General features: G+C 38.9%; 1 protein-coding gene across 1 annotated transcript; it reads right to left on the bottom strand.

Annotated features, from left to right (window-relative positions):
- Positions 1 to 16,790: 16,790 nt before the first annotated feature.
- Positions 16,791 to 22,076, bottom strand: LOC143216578 (uncharacterized). The gene has a single exon (XM_076439804.1). The coding sequence runs from the start codon at positions 22,074 to 22,076 to the stop codon at positions 16,791 to 16,793; it is 5,286 nt and encodes a 1,761-aa protein (XP_076295919.1).
- Between the last annotated feature and the right edge of the window lie 359 nt (positions 22,077 to 22,435).

The raw sequence follows: 22,435 nt of genomic DNA, 5'->3' as shown, positions 1-22,435 counted from the left end.
AGACAGAAATGCGGTGGGATAAGTAGTTTAGAAGATATTCGAGCAAAATGAGTTTAAAAACAACGTTTTCTCAATTTTCTCGGGAACCGTGGGTTGTAAGAAAAATAGTAATATAACATAAATAATGCGGTATGTGAAAATCTACAGGAATTGTCAGACAGAAATGCGGTGGGATAAGTAGTTTAGAAGATATTCGAGCAAAATGAGTTTAAAAACCACGATTTCTCAATTTTCACGGGAACCGTGGGTTGTAAGAAAAATAGAAATATAACATAAATAATGCGGAATTTGAAAATCTGCAGGAATTGTCAAACAGAAATGCGGTGGGATAAGTAGTTTAGAAGATATTCGAGCAAAATGAGTTTAAAAACAACGTTTTCTCAATTTTCTCGGGAACCGTGGGTTGTAAGAAAAATAGTAATATAACATAAATAATGCGGTATGTGAAAATCTACAGGAATTGTCAAACAGAAATGCGGTGGGATAAGTAGTTTAGAAGATATTCGAGCAAAATGAGTTTAAAAACAACGTTTTCTCAATTTTCTCGGGAACCGTGGGTTGTAAGAAAAATAGTAATATAACATAAATAATGCGGTATGTGAAAATCTACAGGAATTGTCAGACAGAAATGCGGTGGGATAAGTAGTTTAGAAGATATTCGAGCAAAATGAGTTTAAAAACCACGATTTCTCAATTTTCACGGGAACCGTGGGTTGTAAGAAAAATAGAAATATAACATAAATAATGCGGAATTTGAAAATCTGCAGGAATTGTCAAACAGAAACGCGGGGGGATAAGTAGTTTAGAAGATATTCGAGCAAAATGAGTTTAAAAACAACGTTTTCTCAATTTTCTCGGGAACCGTGGGTTGCAAGAAAAATAGTAATATAACATAAATAATGCGGTATGTGAAAATCTACAGGAATTGTCAAACAGAAATGCGGTGGGATAAGTAGTTTAGAAGATATTCGAGCAAAATGAGTTTAAAAACAACGTTTTCTCAATTTTCTCGGGAACCGTGGGTTGCAAGAAAAATAGTAATATAACATAAATAATGCGGTATGTGAAAATCTACAGGAATTGTCAAACAGAAATGCGGTGGGATAAGTAGTTTAGAAGATATTCGAGCAAAATGAGTTTAAAAACCACGTTTTTTCAATTTTCACGGGAACCGTGGGTTGTAAGAAAAATAGTAATATAACATAAATAATGCGGAATGTGAAAATCTACAGGAATTGTCAGACAGAAATGCGGTGAGATAAGTAGTTTAGAAGATATTCGAGCAAAATGAGTTTAAAAACCACGTTTTCTCAATTTTCACGGGAACCGTGGGTTGTAAGAAAAACAGTAATATAACATAAATAATGCGGAATGTGAAAATCTACAGGAATTGTCAAACAGAAATGCGGTGGGATAAGTAGTTTAGAAGATATTCGAGCAAAATGAGTTTAAAAACCACGTTTTCTCAATTTTCACGGGAACCGTGGGTTGTAAGAAAAATAGTAATATAACATAAATAATGCGGAATGTGAAAATCTACAGGAATTGTCAGACAGAAATGCGGTGGGATAAGTAGTTTAGAAGATATTCGAGCAAAATGAGTTTAAAAACAACGTTTTCTCAATTTTCTCGGGAACCGTGGGTTGCAAGAAAAATAGTAATATAACATAAATAATGCGGTATGTGAAAATCTACAGGAATTGTCAAACAGAAATGCGGTGGGATAAGTAGTTTAGAAGATATTCGAGCAAAATGAGTTTAAAAACCACGTTTTTTCAATTTTCACGGGAACCGTGGGTTGTAAGAAAAATAGTAATATAACATAAATAATGCGGAATGTGAAAATCTACAGGAATTGTCAGACAGAAATGCGGTGAGATAAGTAGTTTAGAAGATATTCGAGCAAAATGAGTTTAAAAACCACGTTTTCTCAATTTTCACGGGAACCGTGGGTTGTAAGAAAAACAGTAATATAACATAAATAATGCGGAATGTGAAAATCTACAGGAATTGTCAAACAGAAATGCGGTGGGATAAGTAGTTTAGAAGATATTCGAGCAAAATGAGTTTAAAAACCACGTTTTCTCAATTTTCACGGGAACCGTGGGTTGTAAGAAAAATAGTAATATAACATAAATAATGCGGAATGTGAAAATCTACAGGAATTGTCAGACAGAAATGCGGTGGGATAAGTAGTTTAGAAGATATTCGAGCAAAATGAGTTTAAAAACAACGTTTTCTCAATTTTCTCGGGAACCGTGGGTTGTAAGAAAAATAGTAATATAACATAAATAATGCGGTATGTGAAAATCTACAGGAATTGTCAGACAGAAATGCGGTGGGATAAGTAGTTTAGAAGATATTCGAGCAAAATGAGTTTAAAAACCACGATTTCTCAATTTTCACGGGAACCGTGGGTTGTAAGAAAAATAGTAATATAACATAAATAATGCGGAATTTGAAAATCTGCAGGAATTGTCAAACAGAAATGCGGTGGGATAAGTAGTTTAGAAGATATTCGAGCAAAATGAGTTTAAAAACAACGTTTTCTCAATTTTCTCGGGAACCGTGGGTTGTAAGAAAAATAGTAATATAACATAAATAATGCGGTATGTGAAAATCTACAGGAATTGTCAAACAGAAATGCGGTGGGATAAGTAGTTTAGAAGATATTCGAGCAAAATGAGTTTAAAAACCACGTTTTATCAATTTTCACGGGAACCGTGGGTTGTAAGAAAAATAGTAATATAACATAAATAATGCGGAATGTGAAAATCTACAGGAATTGTCAGACAGAAATGCGGTGGGATAAGTAGTTTAGAAGATATTCGAGCAAAATGAGTTTAAAAACAACGTTTTCTCAATTTTCTCGGGAACCGTGGGATGTACGAAAAAAGTAATATGAAATAAAAGATGGGGAATGTGAAAATCTACAGGAATTGTCAAAGAGAAATGCGGTGGGATAAGTAGTTTAGAAGATATTCGAGCAAAATGAGTTTAAAAACAACGTTTTCTCAATTTTCTCGGCAACCGTGGATTGTACGAAAAAAAGTAATATAACATAAATAATGCGGAATGTGAAAATCTACAGGAATTGTCAAACAGAAATGCGGTGGGATAAGTAGTTTAGAAGATATTCGTGCAAAATGAGTTTAAAAACAACGTTTTCTCAATTTTCTCGGGAACCGTGGGTTGTAAGAAAAAACGTAATATAACATAAATAATGCGGTATTGAAAATCTACAGGAATTGTCAAACAGAAATGCGGTGGGATAAGTAGTTTAGAAGATATTCGAGCAAAATGAGTTTAAAAACAACGTTTTCTCAATTTTCTCGGGAACCGTGCGATGTACGAGAAAAGTAATATGACATAAAAGATGCGGAATGTGAAAATCTACATGAATTGTCAAAGAGAAATGCGGTGGGATTAGTAGTTTAGAAGATATTCGAGCAAAATGAGTTTAAAAACAACGTTTTCTCAATTTTCTCGGCAACCGTGGATTGCATGAAAAAAAGTAATATAACATAAATAATGCGGAATGTGAAAATCTACAGGAATTGTCATACAGAAATCCGTTGGGATAAGTAGTTTAGAAGATATTCGAGCAAAATGAGTTTAAAAACAACGTTTTCTCAATTTTCTCGGGAACCGTGGGTTGTAAGAATAAACGTAATATAACATAAATAATGCGGTATGTGAAAATCTACAGGAATTGTCAAACAGAAATGCGGTGGGATAAGTAGTTTAGAAGATATTCGAGCAAAATGAGTTTAAAAACAACGTTTTCTCAATTTTCTCGGGAACCGTGTGATGTACGAAAAAAGTAATATGACATAAAAGATGCGGAATGTGAAAATCTACAGGAATTGTCAAAGAGAAATGCGGTGGGATAAGTAGTTTAGAAGATATTCGAGCAAAATGAGTTTAAAAACAACGTTTTCTCAATTTTCTCGGCAACCGTGGATTGCACGAAAAAGAGTAATATAACATAAATAATGCGGAATGTGAAAATCTACAGGAATTGTCATACAGAAATCCGTTGGGATAAGTAGTTTAGAAGATATTCGAGCAAAATGAGTTTAAAAACAACGTTTTCTCAATTTTCTCGGGAACCGTGGGTTGTAAGAATAAACGTAATATAACATAAATAATGCGGTATGTGAAAATCTACAGGAATTGTCAAACAGAAATGCGGTGGGATAAGTAGTTTAGAAGATATTCGAGCAAAATGAGTTTAAAAACCACGATTTCTCAATTTTCACGGGAACCGTGGGTTGTAAGAAAAATAGTAATATAACATAAATAATGCGGAATTTGAAAATCTACAGGAATTGTCAAACAGAAATGCGGTGGGATAAGTAGTTTAGAAGATATTCGAGCAAAATGAGTTTAAAAACAACGTTTTCTCAATTTTCTCGGCAACCGTGGGCTGTAAGAAAAAAAGTAATATAACATAAATAATGCGGAACGTGAAAATATACAGGAATTGTCAAAGAGAAATGCGGTGGGATAAGTAGTTTAGAAGATATTCGAGCAAAATGAGTTTAAAAACCACGTTTTCTCAATTTTCACGGGAACCGTGGGTTGTAAGAAAAATAGTAATATAACATAAATAATGCGGAATGTGAAAATCTACAGGAATAGTGAAACAGAAATGCGGTGGGATAAGTAGTTTAGAAGATATACGAGCAAAATGAGTTTAAAAACAACGTATTCTCAATTTTCTCGGGAACCGTGGATTGTACGAAAAAAAGTAATGTGACATAAAAAATGCGGAATGTGAAAATCTACAGGAATTGTCATACAGAAATGCGGTGGGATAAGTAGTTTAGAAGATATTCGAGCAAAATGAGTTAAAAAACAACGTTTTCTCAATTTTCTCGGCAACCGTGGATTGTACGAAAAAAAGTAATATAACATAAATAATGCGGAATGTGAAAATCTACAGGAATTGTCAAACAGAAATGCGGTGGGATAAGTAGTTTAGAAGATATTCGAGCAAAATGAGTTTAAAAACCACGTTTTCTCAATTTTCACGGGAACCGTGGGTTGTAAGAAAAACAGTAATATAACATAAATAATGCGGAATGTGAAAATCTACAGGAATTGTCAGACAGAAATGCGGTGGGATAAGTAGTTTAGAAGATATTCGAGCAAAATGAGTTTAAAAACAACGTTTTCTCAATTTTCTCGGGAACCGTGGGTTGTAAGAAAAATAGAAATATAACATAAATAATGCGGAATTTGAAAATCTGCAGGAATTGTCAAACAGAAATGCGGTGGGATAAGTAGTTTAGAAGATATTCGAGCAAAATGAGTTTAAAAACAACGTTTTCTCAATTTTCTCGGGAACCGTGGGTTGTAAGAAAAATAGTAATATAACATAAATAATGCGGTATGTGAAAATCTACAGGAATTGTCAAACAGAAATGCGGTGGGATAAGTAGTTTAGAAGATATTCGAGCAAAATGAGTTTAAAAACAACGTTTTCTCAATTTTCTCGGGAACCGAGGGTTGTAAGAAAAATAGTAATATAACATAAATAATGCGGTATGTGAAAATCTACAGGAATTGTCAGACAGAAATGCGGTGGGATAAGTAGTTTAGAAGATATTCGAGCAAAATGAGTTTAAAAACAACGTATTCTCAATTTTCTCGGGAACCGTGGATTGTACGAAAAAAAGTAATGTGACATAAAAAATGCGGAATGTGAAAATCTACAGGAATTGTCATACAGAAATGCGGTGGGATAAGTAGTTTAGAAGATATTCGAGCAAAATGAGTTAAAAAACAACGTTTTCTCAATTTTCTCGGCAACCGTGGATTGTACGAAAAAAAGTAATATAACATAAATAATGCGGAATGTGAAAATCTACAGGAATTGTCAAACAGAAATGCGGTGGGATAAGTAGTTTAGAAGATATTCGAGCAAAATGAGTTTAAAATCACGTTTTCTCAATTTTCACGGGAACCGTGGGTTGTAAGAAAAACAGTAATATAACATAAATAATGCGGAATGTGAAAATCTACAGGAATTGTCAGACAGAAATGCGGTGGGATAAGTAGTTTAGAAGATATTCGAGCAAAATGAGTTTAAAAACAACGTTTTCTCAATTTTCTCGGGAACCGTGGGTTGTAAGAAAAATAGTAATATAACATAAATAATGCGGTATGTGAAAATCTACAGGAATTGTCAGACAGAAATGCGGTGGGATAAGTAGTTTAGAAGATATTCGAGCAAAATGAGTTTAAAAACCACGATTTCTCAATTTTCACGGGAACCGTGGGTTGTAAGAAAAATAGAAATATAACATAAATAATGCGGAATTTGAAAATCTGCAGGAATTGTCAAACAGAAATGCGGTGGGATAAGTAGTTTAGAAGATATTCGAGCAAAATGAGTTTAAAAACAACGTTTTCTCAATTTTCTCGGGAACCGTGGGTTGTAAGAAAAATAGTAATATAACATAAATAATGCGGTATGTGAAAATCTACAGGAATTGTCAAACAGAAATGCGGTGGGATAAGTAGTTTAGAAGATATTCGAGGAAAATGAGTTTAAAAACAACGTTTTCTCAATTTTCCCGGGAACCGTGGGTTGTAAGAAAAATAGTAATATAACATAAATAATGCGGTATGTGAAAATCTACAGGAATTGTCAGACAGAAATGCGGTGGGATAAGTAGTTTAGAAGATATTCGAGCAAAATGAGTTTAAAAACCACGATTTCTCAATTTTCACGGGAACCGTGGGTTGTAAGAAAAATAGAAATATAACATAAATAATGCGGAATTTGAAAATCTGCAGGAATTGTCAAACAGAAACGCGGGGGGATAAGTAGTTTAGAAGGTATTCGAGCAAAATGAGTTTAAAATCAACGTTTTCTCAATTTTCTCGGGAACCGTGGGTTGCAAGAAAAATAGTAATATAACATAAATAATGCGGTATGTGAAAATCTACAGGAATTGTCAAACAGAAATGCGGTGGGATAAGTAGTTTAGAAGATATTCGAGCAAAATGAGTTTAAAAACCACGTTTTCTCAATTTTCACGGGAACCGTGGGTTGTAAGAAAAATAGTAATATAACATAAATAATGCGGAATGTGAAAATCTACAGGAATTGTCAGACAGAAATGCGGTGAGATAAGTAGTTTAGAAGATATTCGAGCAAAATGAGTTTAAAAACCACGTTTTCTCAATTTTCACGGGAACCGTGGGTTGTAAGAAAAACAGTAATATAACATAAATAATGCGGAATGTGAAAATCTACAGGAATTGTCAGACAGAAATGCGGTGGGATAAGTAGTTTAGAAGATATTCGAGCAAAATGAGTTTAAAAACAACGTTTTCTCAATTTTCTCGGGAACCGTGGGTTGTAAGAATAAACGTAATATAACATAAATAATGCGGTATGTGAAAATCTACAGGAATTGTCAAACAGAAATGCGGTGGGATAAGTAGTTTAGAAGATATTCGAGCAAAATGAGTTTAAAAACAACGTTTTCTCAATTTTCTCGGGAACCGTGGGATGTACGAAAAAAGTAATATGACATAAAAGATGCGGAATGTGAAAATCTACAGGAATTGTCAAAGAGAAATGCGGTGGGATAAGTAGTTTAGAAGATATTCGAGCAAAATGAGTTTAAAAACAACGTTTTCTCAATTTTCTCGGCAACCGTGGATTGCACGAAAAAGAGTAATATAACATAAATAATGCGGAATGTGAAAATCTACAGGAATTGTCATACAGAAATCCGTTGGGATAAGTAGTTTAGAAGATATTCGAGCAAAATGAGTTTAAAAACAACGTTTTCTCAATTTTCTCGGGAACCGTGGGTTGTAAGAATAAACGTAATATAACATAAATAATGCGGTATGTGAAAATCTACAGGAATTGTCAAACAGAAATGCGGTGGGATAAGTAGTTTAGAAGATATTCGAGCAAAATGAGTTTAAAAACCACGATTTCTCAATTTTCACGGGAACCGTGGGTTGTAAGAAAAATAGTAATATAACATAAATAATGCGGAATTTGAAAATCTACAGGAATTGTCAAACAGAAATGCGGTGGGATAAGTAGTTTAGAAGATATTCGAGCAAAATGAGTTTAAAAACAACGTTTTCTCAATTTTCTCGGCAACCGTGGGCTGTAAGAAAAAAAGTAATATAACATAAATAATGCGGAACGTGAAAATATACAGGAATTGTCAAAGAGAAATGCGGTGGGATAAGTAGTTTAGAAGATATTCGAGCAAAATGAGTTTAAAAACCACGTTTTCTCAATTTTCTCGGGAACCGTGGGTTGCAAGAAAAATAGTAATATAACATAAATAATGCGGTATGTGAAAATCTACAGGAATTGTCAAACAGAAATGCGGTGGGATAAGTAGTTTAGAAGATATTCGAGCAAAATGAGTTTAAAAACCACGTTTTCTCAATTTTCACGGGAACCGTGGGTTGTAAGAAAAATAGTAATATAACATAAATAATGCGGAATGTGAAAATCTACAGGAATTGTCAGACAGAAATGCGGTGAGATAAGTAGTTTAGAAGATATTCGAGCAAAATGAGTTTAAAAACCACGTTTTCTCAATTTTCACGGGAACCGTGGGTTGTAAGAAAAACAGTAATATAACATAAATAATGCGGAATGTGAAAATCTACAGGAATTGTCAGACAGAAATGCGGTGGGATAAGTAGTTTAGAAGATATTCGAGCAAAATGAGTTTAAAAACAACGTTTTCTCAATTTTCTCGGGAACCGTGGGTTGTAAGAAAAATAGTAATGTAACATAAATAATGCGGTATGTGAAAATCTACAGGAATTGTCAGACAGAAATGCGGTGGGATAAGTAGTTTAGAAGATATTCGAGCAAAATGAGTTTAAAAACCACGTTTTCTCAATTTTCACGGGAACCGTGGGTTGTAAGAAAAACAGTAATATAACATAAATAATGCGGAATGTGAAAATCTACAGGAATTGTCAGACAGAAATGCGGTGGGATAAGTAGTTTAGAAGATATTCGAGCAAAATGAGTTTAAAAACCACGATTTCTCAATTTTCACGGGAACCGTGGGTTGTAAGAAAAATAGAAATATAACATAAATAATGCGGAATTTGAAAATCTGCAGGAATTGTCAAACAGAAATGCGGTGGGATAAGTAGTTTAGAAGATATTCGAGCAAAATGAGTTTAAAAACAACGTTTTCTCAATTTTCTCGGGAACCGTGGGTTGTAAGAAAAATAGTAATATAACATAAATAATGCGGTATGTGAAAATCTACAGGAATTGTCAAACAGAAATGCGGTGGGATAAGTAGTTTAGAAGATATTCGAGCAAAATGAGTTTAAAAACAACGTTTTCTCAATTTTCTCGGGAACCGTGGGTTGTAAGAAAAATAGTAATATAACATAAATAATGCGGTATGTGAAAATCTACAGGAATTGTCAGACAGAAATGCGGTGGGATAAGTAGTTTAGAAGATATTCGAGCAAAATGAGTTTAAAAACCACGATTTCTCAATTTTCACGGGAACCGTGGGTTGTAAGAAAAATAGAAATATAACATAAATAATGCGGAATTTGAAAATCTGCAGGAATTGTCAAACAGAAACGCGGGGGGATAAGTTGTTTAGAAGATATTCGAGCAAAATGAGTTTAAAAACAACGTTTTCTCAATTTTCTCGGGAACCGTGGGTTGCAAGAAAAATAGTAATATAACATAAATAATGCGGTATGTGAAAATCTACAGGAATTGTCAAACAGAAATGCGGTGGGATAAGTAGTTTAGAAGATATTCGAGCAAAATGAGTTTAAAAACAACGTATTCTCAATTTTCTCGGGAACCGTGGATTGTACGAAAAAAAGTAATGTGACATAAAAAATGCGGAATGTGAAAATCTACAGGAATTGTCATACAGAAATGCGGTGGGATAAGTAGTTTAGAAGATATTCGAGCAAAATGAGTTAAAAAACAACGTTTTCTCAATTTTCTCGGCAACCGTGGATTGTACGAAAAAAAGTAATATAACATAAATAATGCGGAATGTGAAAATCTACAGGAATTGTCAAACAGAAATGCGGTGGGATAAGTAGTTTAGAAGATATTCGAGCAAAATGAGTTTAAAAACCACGTTTTCTCAATTTTCACGGGAACCGTGGGTTGTAAGAAAAACAGTAATATAACATAAATAATGCGGAATGTGAAAATCTACAGGAATTGTCAGACAGAAATGCGGTGGGATAAGTAGTTTAGAAGATATTCGAGCAAAATGAGTTTAAAAACAACGTTTTCTCAATTTTCTCGGGAACCGTGGGTTGTAAGAAAAATAGTAATATAACATAAATAATGCGGTATGTGAAAATCTACAGGAATTGTCAGACAGAAATGCGGTGGGATAAGTAGTTTAGAAGATATTCGAGCAAAATGAGTTTAAAAACCACGATTTCTCAATTTTCACGGGAACCGTGGGTTGTAAGAAAAATAGAAATATAACATAAATAATGCGGAATTTGAAAATCTGCAGGAATTTTCAAACAGAAATGCGGTGGGATAAGTAGTTTAGAAGATATTCGAGCAAAATGAGTTTAAAAACAACGTTTTCTCAATTTTCTCGGGAACCGTGGGTTGTAAGAAAAATAGTAATATAAAATAAATAATGCGGTATGTGAAAATCTACAGGAATTGTCAAACAGAAATGCGGTGGGATAAGTAGTTTAGAAGATATTCGAGCAAAATGAGTTTAAAAACAACGTTTTCTCAATTTTCTCGGGAACCGTGGGTTGTAAGAAAAATAGTAATATAACATAAATAATGCGGTATGTGAAAATCTACAGGAATTGTCAGACAGAAATGCGGTGGGATAAGTAGTTTAGAAGATATTCGAGCAAAATGAGTTTAAAAACCACGATTTCTCAATTTTCACGGGAACCGTGGGTTGTAAGAAAAATAGAAATATAACATAAATAATGCGGAATTTGAAAATCTGCAGGAATTGTCAAACAGAAACGCGGGGGAATAAGTAGTTTAGAAGATATTCGAGCAAAATGAGTTTAAAAACAACGTTTTCTCAATTTTCTCGGGAACCGTGGGTTGCAAGAAAAATAGTAATATAACATAAATAATGCGGTATGTGAAAATCTACAGGAATTGTCAAACAGAAATGCGGTGGGATAAGTAGTTTAGAAGATATTCGAGCAAAATGAGTTTAAAAACCACGTTTTCTCAATTTTCACGGGAACCGTGGGTTGTAAGAAAAATAGTAATATAACATAAATAATGCGGAATGTGAAAATCTACAGGAATTGTCAGACAGAAATGCGGTGAGATAAGTAGTTTAGAAGATATTCGAGCAAAATGAGTTTAAAAACCACGTTTTCTCAATTTTCACGGGAACCGTGGGTTGTAAGAAAAACAGTAATATAACATAAATAATGCGGAATGTGAAAATCTACAGGAATTGTCAGACAGAAATGCGGTGGGATAAGTAGTTTAGAAGATATTCGAGCAAAATGAGTTTAAAAACAACGTTTTCTCAATTTTCTCGGGAACCGTGGGTTGCAAGAAAAATAGTAATATAACATAAATAATGCGGTATGTGAAAATCTACAGGAATTGTCAAACAGAAATGCGGTGGGATAAGTAGTTTAGAAGATATTCGAGCAAAATGAGTTTGAAAACCACGTTTTCTCAATTTTCACGGGAACCGTGTGTTGTAAGAAAAATAGTAATATAACATAAATAATGCGGAATGTGAAAATCTACAGGAATTGTCAGACAGAAATGCGGTGAGATAAGTAGTTTAGAAGATATTCGAGCAAAATGAGTTTAAAAACCACGTTTTCTCAATTTTCACGGGAACCGTGGGTTGTAAGAAAAACAGTAATATAACATAAATAATGCGGAATGTGAAAATCTACAGGAATTGTCAGACAGAAATGCGGTGGGATAAGTAGTTTAGAAGATATTCGAGCAAAATGAGTTTAAAAACAACGTTTTCTCAATTTTCTCGGGAACCGTGGGTTGTAAGAAAAATAGTAATATAACATAAATAATGCGGTATGTGAAAATCTACAGGAATTGTCAGACAGAAATGCGGTGGGATAAGTAGTTTAGAAGATATTCGAGCAAAATGAGTTTAAAAACCACGTTTTCTCAATTTTCACGGGAACCGTGGGTTGTAAGAAAAACAGTAATATAACATAAATAATGCGGAATGTGAAAATCTACAGGAATTGTCAGACAGAAATGCGGTGGGATAAGTAGTTTAGAAGATATTCGAGCAAAATGAGTTTAAAAACAACGTTTTCTCAATTTTCTCGGGAACCGTGGGTTGTAAGAAAAATAGTAATATAACATAAATAATGCGGTATGTGAAAATCTACAGGAATTGTCAGACAGAAATGCGGTGGGATAAGTAGTTTAGAAGATATTCGAGCAAAATGAGTTTAAAAACCACGATTTCTCAATTTTCACGGGAACCGTGGGTTGTAAGAAAAATAGAAATATAACATAAATAATGCGGAATTTGAAAATCTGCAGGAATTGTCAAACAGAAATGCGGTGGGATAAGTAGTTTAGAAGATATTCGAGCAAAATGAGTTTAAAAACAACGTTTTCTCAATTTTCTCGGGAACCGTGGGTTGTAAGAAAAATAGTAATATAACATAAATAATGCGGTATGTGAAAATCTACAGGAATTGTCAAACAGAAATGCGGTGGGATAAGTAGTTTAGAAGATATTCGAGCAAAATGAGTTTAAAAACAACGTTTTCTCAATTTTCTCGGGAACCGTGGGTTGTAAGAAAAATAGTAATATAACATAAATAATGCGGTATGTGAAAATCTACAGGAATTGTCAGACAGAAATGCGGTGGGATAAGTAGTTTAGAAGATATTCGAGCAAAATGAGTTTAAAAACCACGATTTCTCAATTTTCACGGGAACCGTGGGTTGTAAGAAAAATAGAAATATAACATAAATAATGCGGAATTTGAAAATCTGCAGGAATTGTCAAACAGAAACGCGGGGGGATAAGTAGTTTAGAAGATATTCGAGCAAAATGAGTTTAAAAACAACGTTTTCTCAATTTTCTCGGTAACCGTGGGTTGCAAGAAAAATAGTAATATAACATAAATAATGCGGTATGTGAAAATCTACAGGAATTGTCAAACAGAAATGCGGTGGGATAAGTAGTTTAGAAGATATTCGAGCAAAATGAGTTTAAAAACAACGTTTTCTCAATTTTCTCGGGAACCGTGGGTTGCAAGAAAAATAGTAATATAACATAAATAATGCGGTATGTGAAAATCTACAGGAATTGTCAAACAGAAATGCGGTGGGATAAGTAGTTTAGAAGATATTCGAGCAAAATGAGTTTAAAAACCACGTTTTCTCAATTTTCACGGGAACCGTGGGTTGTAAGAAAAATAGTAATATAACATAAATAATGCGGAATGTGAAAATCTACAGGAATTGTCAGACAGAAATGCGGTGAGATAAGTAGTTTAGAAGATATTCGAGCAAAATGAGTTTAAAAACCACGTTTTCTCAATTTTCACGGGAACCGTGGGTTGTAAGAAAAACAGTAATATAACATAAATAATGCGGAATGTGAAAATCTACAGGAATTGTCAAACAGAAATGCGGTGGGATAAGTAGTTTAGAAGATATTCGAGCAAAATGAGTTTAAAAACCACGTTTTCTCAATTTTCACGGGAACCGTGGGTTGTAAGAAAAATAGTAATATAACATAAATAATGCGGAATGTGAAAATCTACAGGAATTGTCAGACAGAAATGCGGTGGGATAAGTAGTTTAGAAGATATTCGAGCAAAATGAGTTTAAAAACAACGTTTTCTCAATTTTCTCGGGAACCGTGGGTTGTAAGAAAAATAGTAATATAACATAAATAATGCGGTATGTGAAAATCTACAGGAATTGTCAGACAGAAATGCGGTGGGATAAGTAGTTTAGAAGATATTCGAGCAAAATGAGTTTAAAAACCACGATTTCTCAATTTTCACGGGAACCGTGGGTTGTAAGAAAAATAGTAATATAACATAAATAATGCGGAATTTGAAAATCTGCAGGAATTGTCAAACAGAAATGCGGTGGGATAAGTAGTTTAGAAGATATTCGAGCAAAATGAGTTTAAAAACAACGTTTTCTCAATTTTCTCGGGAACCGTGGGTTGTAAGAAAAATAGTAATATAACATAAATAATGCGGTATGTGAAAATCTACAGGAATTGTCAAACAGAAATGCGGTGGGATAAGTAGTTTAGAAGATATTCGAGCAAAATGAGTTTAAAAACCACGTTTTCTCAATTTTCACGGGAACCGTGGGTTGTAAGAAAAATAGTAATATAACATAAATAATGCGGAATGTGAAAATCTACAGGAATTGTCAGACAGAAATGCGGTGGGATAAGTAGTTTAGAAGATATTCGAGCAAAATGAGTTTAAAAACAACGTTTTCTCAATTTTCTCGGGAACCGTGGGATGTACGAAAAAAGTAATATGAAATAAAAGATGGGGAATGTGAAAATCTACAGGAATTGTCAAAGAGAAATGCGGTGGGATAAGTAGTTTAGAAGATATTCGAGCAAAATGAGTTTAAAAACAACGTTTTCTCAATTTTCTCGGCAACCGTGGATTGTACGAAAAAAAGTAATATAACATAAATAATGCGGAATGTGAAAATCTACAGGAATTGTCAAACAGAAATGCGGTGGGATAAGTAGTTTAGAAGATATTCGTGCAAAATGAGTTTAAAAACAACGTTTTCTCAATTTTCTCGGGAACCGTGGGTTGTAAGAAAAAACGTAATATAACATAAATAATGCGGTATTGAAAATCTACAGGAATTGTCAAACAGAAATGCGGTGGGATAAGTAGTTTAGAAGATATTCGAGCAAAATGAGTTTAAAAACAACGTTTTCTCAATTTTCTCGGGAACCGTGCGATGTACGAGAAAAGTAATATGACATAAAAGATGCGGAATGTGAAAATCTACATGAATTGTCAAAGAGAAATGCGGTGGGATTAGTAGTTTAGAAGATATTCGAGCAAAATGAGTTTAAAAACAACGTTTTCTCAATTTTCTCGGCAACCGTGGATTGCATGAAAAAAAGTAATATAACATAAATAATGCGGAATGTGAAAATCTACAGGAATTGTCATACAGAAATCCGTTGGGATAAGTAGTTTAGAAGATATTCGAGCAAAATGAGTTTAAAAACAACGTTTTCTCAATTTTCTCGGGAACCGTGGGTTGTAAGAATAAACGTAATATAACATAAATAATGCGGTATGTGAAAATCTACAGGAATTGTCAAACAGAAATGCGGTGGGATAAGTAGTTTAGAAGATATTCGAGCAAAATGAGTTTAAAAACAACGTTTTCTCAATTTTCTCGGGAACCGTGGGATGTACGAAAAAAGTAATATGACATAAAAGATGCGGAATGTGAAAATCTACAGGAATTGTCAAAGAGAAATGCGGTGGGATAAGTAGTTTAGAAGATATTCGAGCAAAATGAGTTTAAAAACAACGTTTTCTCAATTTTCTCGGCAACCGTGGATTGCACGAAAAAGAGTAATATAACATAAATAATGCGGAATGTGAAAATCTACAGGAATTGTCATACAGAAATCCGTTGGGATAAGTAGTTTAGAAGATATTCGAGCAAAATGAGTTTAAAAACAACGTTTTCTCAATTTTCTCGGCAACCGTGGATTGCACGAAAAAGAGTAATATAACATAAATAATGCGGTATGTGAAAATCTACAGGAATTGTCAAACAGAAATGCGGTGGGATAAGTAGTTTAGAAGATATTCGAGCAAAATGAGTTTAAAAACCACGATTTCTCAATTTTCACGGGAACCGTGGGTTGTAAGAAAAATAGTAATATAACATAAATAATGCGGAATTTGAAAATCTACAGGAATTGTCAAACAGAAATGCGGTGGGATAAGTAGTTTAGAAGATATTCGAGCAAAATGAGTTTAAAAACAACGTTTTCTCAATTTTCTCGGCAACCGTGGGCTGTAAGAAAAAAAGTAATTGTAGCGGAGTAGAGCGAACACTTAGTAACCCGTACTCGATGTTGCCGGTGACTACACACAGCGCTGTGCGAGAAAGTGAGAGGCCGTGGAAAATAACTTGTACGAGTACACTCAAATTGAATGATTGCGAGCGGACTGTATTTACTGTCGAGAATGAGAATAGACGATGATGAGAGACGGCGTTGTAACCCGTTTTAGCCACAGTACAAAGATCGATTGTATGATTATTCCGCGATGGGAGATGACAAAGAGTGTTCGGAATCTGGTCCGTTTTCGAGGACCCGGAGATTCCTCAGAGCAGTGTCGTTGGATGATTGGCTCGACAGGATCACGCGAGTATGACGGATCGATGATTGGTGGATCATCGTCGCGTGATCCTGTCGATACCCGAAGTCGGAGCGCGAGCCGATGATCGACTTCGCGTGAAATCGCGATCGGACGCTGACGTCACGACGGGACGAATGACGGTGTGTCGAGCTCGCCGACGCTCGCTCGATTCGCTCGCGAACATACTGCCAGCCTTGAAATCTCGATTTCAACACAGTAATCGAGGGAGGTGCGAATATCGTCTTAAAGTAATGTCGGACGCAGCCGACGCCGCAGTGAAGGCGCTAGAATGCTTTTCATCATTTTTTTTTTTTTTTTTTTAATGAGCTAGTACTTGAGACACCAAATTGACATTATGATTGTGTACAATGACGGTCGCGAGACATAGACGCGATCTAATTCGAAGTCGAGGAACTGCTCACAGGCAGAGCGCAGAGTTGTACGATTGGTCGTTGGAATTCGGAGTGAGCGGTGCGTACCGTGACTACTCGTGTGAGTCCGTCCGACCCAGGGTGGAGGCGCGTGACTCGACCCAGCTTCCATTTACATGGGGGAGCTGTCGGATGTCGAATTAGGACTAGTTGTCCGAGTTCCAACGGGGTTCGAGTTTGTCGCCATCGACTACGCTGTTGGAGGGTGTTGACGTAGTCAGATTGCCACAATCTCCAAAAACGTTCGATTTTATGGCGTACTAATTGCCATCGCGACAGGCGATTTTCGTTGAGGTGTAAAACGGAAGGCTCCGGGGAAGTAGTCCCTATGAGAAAATGCCCCGGAGTTAATGGTTCGCAGTCGTCCAGCGCGTCGGAGAGGGGGGCGATCGGTCTCGAATTCAGGCAGGCCTCGATTCGACATAGAAGCGTCGTGAACTCTTCAAAAGAGAGCATGCGATCACCTAATACGCGGCGTAAATGATGCTTCACACTGCGCACCCCAGCTTCCCACAACCCGCCGAAATGTGGTGCTACTGGAGGAATGAAGTGCCACGAAATCTTGTCGTGAGCCGATTTATTCTGAAAGTTAGGGTCGCGTAAAGCTGCGCGGTACGCGCGAGCCAATTCATTATTGGCGCCGGCGAAAGTCGTACCGTTATCCGAATACATGTCGGACGGAAGTCCACGCCGCGAGCAGAATCGATCAAATGCGTTTAAAAACGCCGGGGTAGAGTAATCCCCGACAAGTTCTAGATGGATGGCACGACTGGCTAAGCAGATGAAGAGTGCGATGTACGCTTTGCGGGTTTTAATGCCTCGGCCGGCGGATGCTCGGACTTGAACTGGTCCGGCATAGTCAACGCCACAATGCGAAAAACATTGGAGAGGTGAATTTACTCTCGCGGCGGGCAAGCTACCCATGAGTTGCTCCGGAACCTTCGCCCGTTCGCGTACGCAGACTACACACCGGTGAATGACGCGTTTGACAAGAGATCGCGCGCTCAATATCCAAAATTCTCGACGGAGCGTGCTTAAAGTGAGCTGTACCCCTCCGTGTAATGTTCGAAGATGTGCTTGGGAAATGATCAAGTCGACTAGCGAGTGAGACGCTAACAGAATTGGGTGTTTTTGAGCAATGGGAATCGGAGCTTTATGAAGTCGCCCTCCGACACGAAGTATGCCGTCGCTGTCGATAAAGGGATTAAGAGACATGATTGAGCTTTTGGTGGAGAGAGATCGACCGTGAGTGAGGGCTTCAAGCTCCGTTGGGAATTGTTCGCGTTGTATGGACTTTATCCAAAAGATGCGAGCTTCCGAGCACTCGTCGACCGACACGGTGCGACCGTTAGAGGAAATCGGTGATGAAGTATTTTTCCGGGCGTGAAGGGCGTGAATGAATTTGAATAAGTACGCGGTGATTCGGATTAACTTCGCCCAGGATGAGAACCGAGAAGCGAGAGTCCATGAAGAAGTTTGCGAACAGGTGTGCACCGCAGCGGATCTTGCCTCCGAGAGAGGTACGTCAGTGGGGGCCGGGGGGTCGGAAGGCCAACAGTGTTGAGGCCAGCGTAGCCATTGGGGGCCCGTCCACCACAATGGATGATCGCGCAATTCCTGACCGAACAAACCGCGTGATGCGCAATCGGCTGGATTGCAAGACGTAGGTACGTGACGCCATTCGGAGTCGGGAACGCGACATTGAATGTCGTGGACTCGGTGCGCAACGAACGTTTTCCATCGCGATGGGTGATCGCGTAACCAGGCGAGAACGATGGACGAATCCGTCCAGCAGTAGCAGGAGACGGATCTCGAGCCCAGTGACGGGCGGACGAATTCTATTAGATGAGCCAATAACACGGCTGCAGATAATTCGAGCCTCGGAACGGAGGTTGGAGTGATCGGCGCGACCTTTGACTTCCCAGTTAGGAGGGATATGACGGCCGTTCCGTCATGAGTGATGACCTTCAAATAGACGACCGCAGCATAAGCGTAGGACGAGGCGTCTGAAAACCCATGAAGTTCGATGGTATGGGCATTTGACAACAGACCAGTCCATCGGGCTAAGCTAAGGTCGTGCAATTGTGATAAACCTGAATAGATGGTTTCCCATTGATTGACCAAATCTAACGAGAGGGGCTCGTCCCACTGGTGGTGACGACGCCATAGAGTTTGCATGAATATCTTTGCTGTGATAGTCGCAGGGGTGACCCAGCCCAATGGATCGTATAATTTTGCAATGGTTGCAAGGATCGAACGTTTGGTACGCGGGGGAACTGTCGGTAAAGCAATGTTGATTATAAACTGGTCGCGCGACGGGTTCCAAGAAACGCCAAGGACTTTTACGCTGTCGTCTACGGCGAGATCTATTGAGCAAGCTAGCCCATGATTGGTTGGATCGATGTCCTGCAGGAGTGTGGGGGAATTACTTGCCCATTTCCGAAGTTCGAATTTACCTCGGCGAAGGAGACCAGTGAGTTGGTCACGAAGAGTGCGAACGGTGTCGAGTGTATCATCCCCGAACAAAACATCATCGACGTAAATTTGATCCTTTAGAATGGGAATCGCGAGTGGAAAATCTGCGCCTTCGACGAAAGCGAGTTGCTGGAGGACTCGAAGTGCGAGAAATGGAGCGCACGTCATACCGTATGTGACGGTGCGTAGCGAAAATTCATGAGGCGCCTGTGACGGAGAGTCATGCCAGAGGATTCGCTGGAAACTTGTATCGCGAGGGTCTACTAGGATTTGACGATACATTTTCGCAATATCAGCGGTGTATACGTAACGATGATGTCGCCATCGCAGGATGACGGATGGGAGATCCGTCTGAAGCTTCGGCCCGGAAAGCAAGAAATCGTTCAATGAGCGGCCATTCGATGTGAGTGCCGAGGCATTGAATACCACACGCAAGTGTGTGGTCGAACTAGATGGCCGGAGAACTGGGTGGTGCGGGATGTATATTGTGCGATCAGGGAGTGAAGAGCCGGTGTTCACGCGCTCCATATGGCCGAGTCTTTCGTATTCGCTCATAAACGCTGAGTACTCTCGCCGAAGTTCTGGGTTTTTCTGAAATTTGCGACCCAGCGAACGATACATTTTTTCCGCGATTGGTCGCGACTGTCCGATATCGAATGGCGGGTCCTGCTTGAATGGGAGCCGAACCTGAAAACGACCGTCTGACGTGCGCGAATGTGTGTCTCGAAAGTGTTCTTCACACTGTCGTTCCGACGCCGTTAATCGCGGTGTAGCGCGAGGAATGCACTCCACCTCCCAGAATCGCCGCAATTCCGCTTCGAGAGTGTCGATTGGAGTATCGGGGCTCGTGCAACGAATTGTCACATTGTGACTGAGCAGACTATGTGAAGGATTAAGATCGTCGGATCGGGATGGAATAGGACCCGAAATCACCCACCCGAAAATCGACTGCTGTGCGATGGGCTGTCCATGCATTCCCTTACGAAGTCCGTTGAGGATTACGTCCCCAAATAAATCGGCGCCGATAATTATGTCTACTGGATGATGAGTTGAGGGATCCGCATCGGCCAACGGAAGACCGGCGAGATACGGAAGGGACGATGGATCCGGAATTGACTGTGCACGGTACTGTGTCAGCGAGGGCAAGACTAATGCGGTTGTGTAAAGCACGGGAGTGTTGGACGTTACCGGCGTAATTTGTATCGCGATGACCGAACGAACGTCTTTAACGTCAACACCGCCTACAGCCGACACTTTTACGTTCCGCGGGATACGTTTCGCTCGCAGCGTTTGAACCAGATTTTCGGACACTAGAGTCGCTTCGGACCCCTGGTCCAGCAATGCGCGAATAATTGCTTCTTGTCCTGACGGGACACGTACTCTTACCCATGCGGTGGCTAAGAGTACGCGTGACGCGGAGCCGTGAGATGTTGACGCGCGGAGTGACGTCACGGCAGATTCGCCGCCTAATGTATACTGGTCCGAAACGTGGTTCGCCGTCACCGTTCGCGGGAGCGAGGAGGCTGACGTCATCGCGCGAGAGTCCGCTTCGTGGTGTAACGACGAGTGATGACGTTGTTGGCAAACTCGGCACGAATATTTACTAGTACATTCAGTGGTTGCATGTCGGCGACTGAGACAATTAAGACATCGCTTCAACCGGATAATGATCTCGCGACGTTTACTCTGAGGCTCGGCCAAATAAGATCGACAATTACTTAAATAATGTCGCGAATGACACAGGGGACACCCGGAATATGATCCGTTGGAGGCGGGATCTGTATGCGGAACGGGCCCGATCGGCGTAGCAACGTGAAGACTGGTCGCGCTTGTCGTCGTCTCATCCGAACCGCGTACAATATTAAGAGCGACTTCGTTGAGAATCTTAGTGCGCGACGCAATGTAATTCGACAATTCCGTAAAAGTCGAGATTCCGGGCTTTTCCGCGGAAAAGGCAGTCCATTTCTCCAACGTAATTGTGTCGAGTTTGCGAGTGACCAGATGTACGAGCATGTCCTCACCGATCTGCTCAGGAGAACGATCGAGCTTTTTTAAACTTGATACAGCGGCGTTAGCGCGATCGATCAACGCTTGGAGTTCGCTCGCGGATTCCTGTTTAACGTGCGGTAGGTCGATGAGATTGGACAAGTGAGTCTTAATCAGAATGCGCTTGCTTTCGAACCGCGAGGTTAAGGTGGCCCACGCGATTGAAAAATTATCGGAAGTAACTGAAATGTGCTGTATAGCCTCAAGCGCGGGACCAGTCAATGAGGAGACAAGATAATGCATGCGAGTGGAGTCTGAGAGATCGCGATTCGCAATGATCAGGCCTTTAAAACGGTCCCGGAACGTTTCCCAGTTATTAAAATCGCCATCGAACGGAGGTAACGGAACGTGAGGTAAGTGCGTGAGATCTAACGACGGCCTAACAGTTGAGATAAAGCCTTTATCGCTCGGACATTGTAATGGACTCACGACTTTCGGTTCCAGGGACGTTTTCGCTTCTAGCAGGTAGTCCTTGGCGATGAGGTAGGCGTCTTCCGTGGAGTCGAACTGCTCCTCCGTGAAGTACGGAGTTTCAAGCCGCTCCTCCTCAGTGGTCGACGCGAGCAGGGCGAGATGACCTTCCTGGAATGCGATCCACACGTCCTCGAGAATGGAGAGGCGGCCCAGGACTTTCTCCAGAGTCACGTTGGCTTGCCCGATCTTTTTGAAATTTTCCACGGTCCGTAGGATCTTCCGCTGTAGCATCGCTTGGCGTGGATAGTCCCCCATGGTGGATGAATGAACGGCGGTCGAACTTTTCACTTTCTATCCGGCTCGAAGGACCAAATTTATGTAGCGGAGTAGAGCGAACACTTAGTAACCCGTACTCGATGTTGCCGGTGACTACACACAGCGCTGTGCGAGAAAGTGAGAGGCCGTGGAAAATAACTTGTACGAGTACACTCAAATTGAATGATTGCGAGCGGACTGTATTTACTGTCGAGAATGAGAATAGACGATGATGAGAGACGGCGTTGTAACCCGTTTTAGCCACAGTACAAAGATCGATTGTATGATTATTCCGCGATGGGAGATGACAAAGAGTGTTCGGAATCTGGTCCGTTTTCGAGGACCCGGAGATTCCTCAG

This window comes from Lasioglossum baleicum, chromosome 1, assembly GCF_051020765.1.
Source record: "Lasioglossum baleicum chromosome 1, iyLasBale1, whole genome shotgun sequence".
Taxonomy (NCBI): domain Eukaryota; kingdom Metazoa; phylum Arthropoda; class Insecta; order Hymenoptera; family Halictidae; genus Lasioglossum; species Lasioglossum baleicum.
This window is presented reverse-complemented; position numbering and strand designations above follow the sequence as displayed.

Coding starts and splice junctions, on each gene's coding strand:
- LOC143216578 (XM_076439804.1), bottom strand. CDS start 22,076: ATGGGGGACTATCCACGCCAAGCGATGCTACAGCGGAAGATCCTACGG.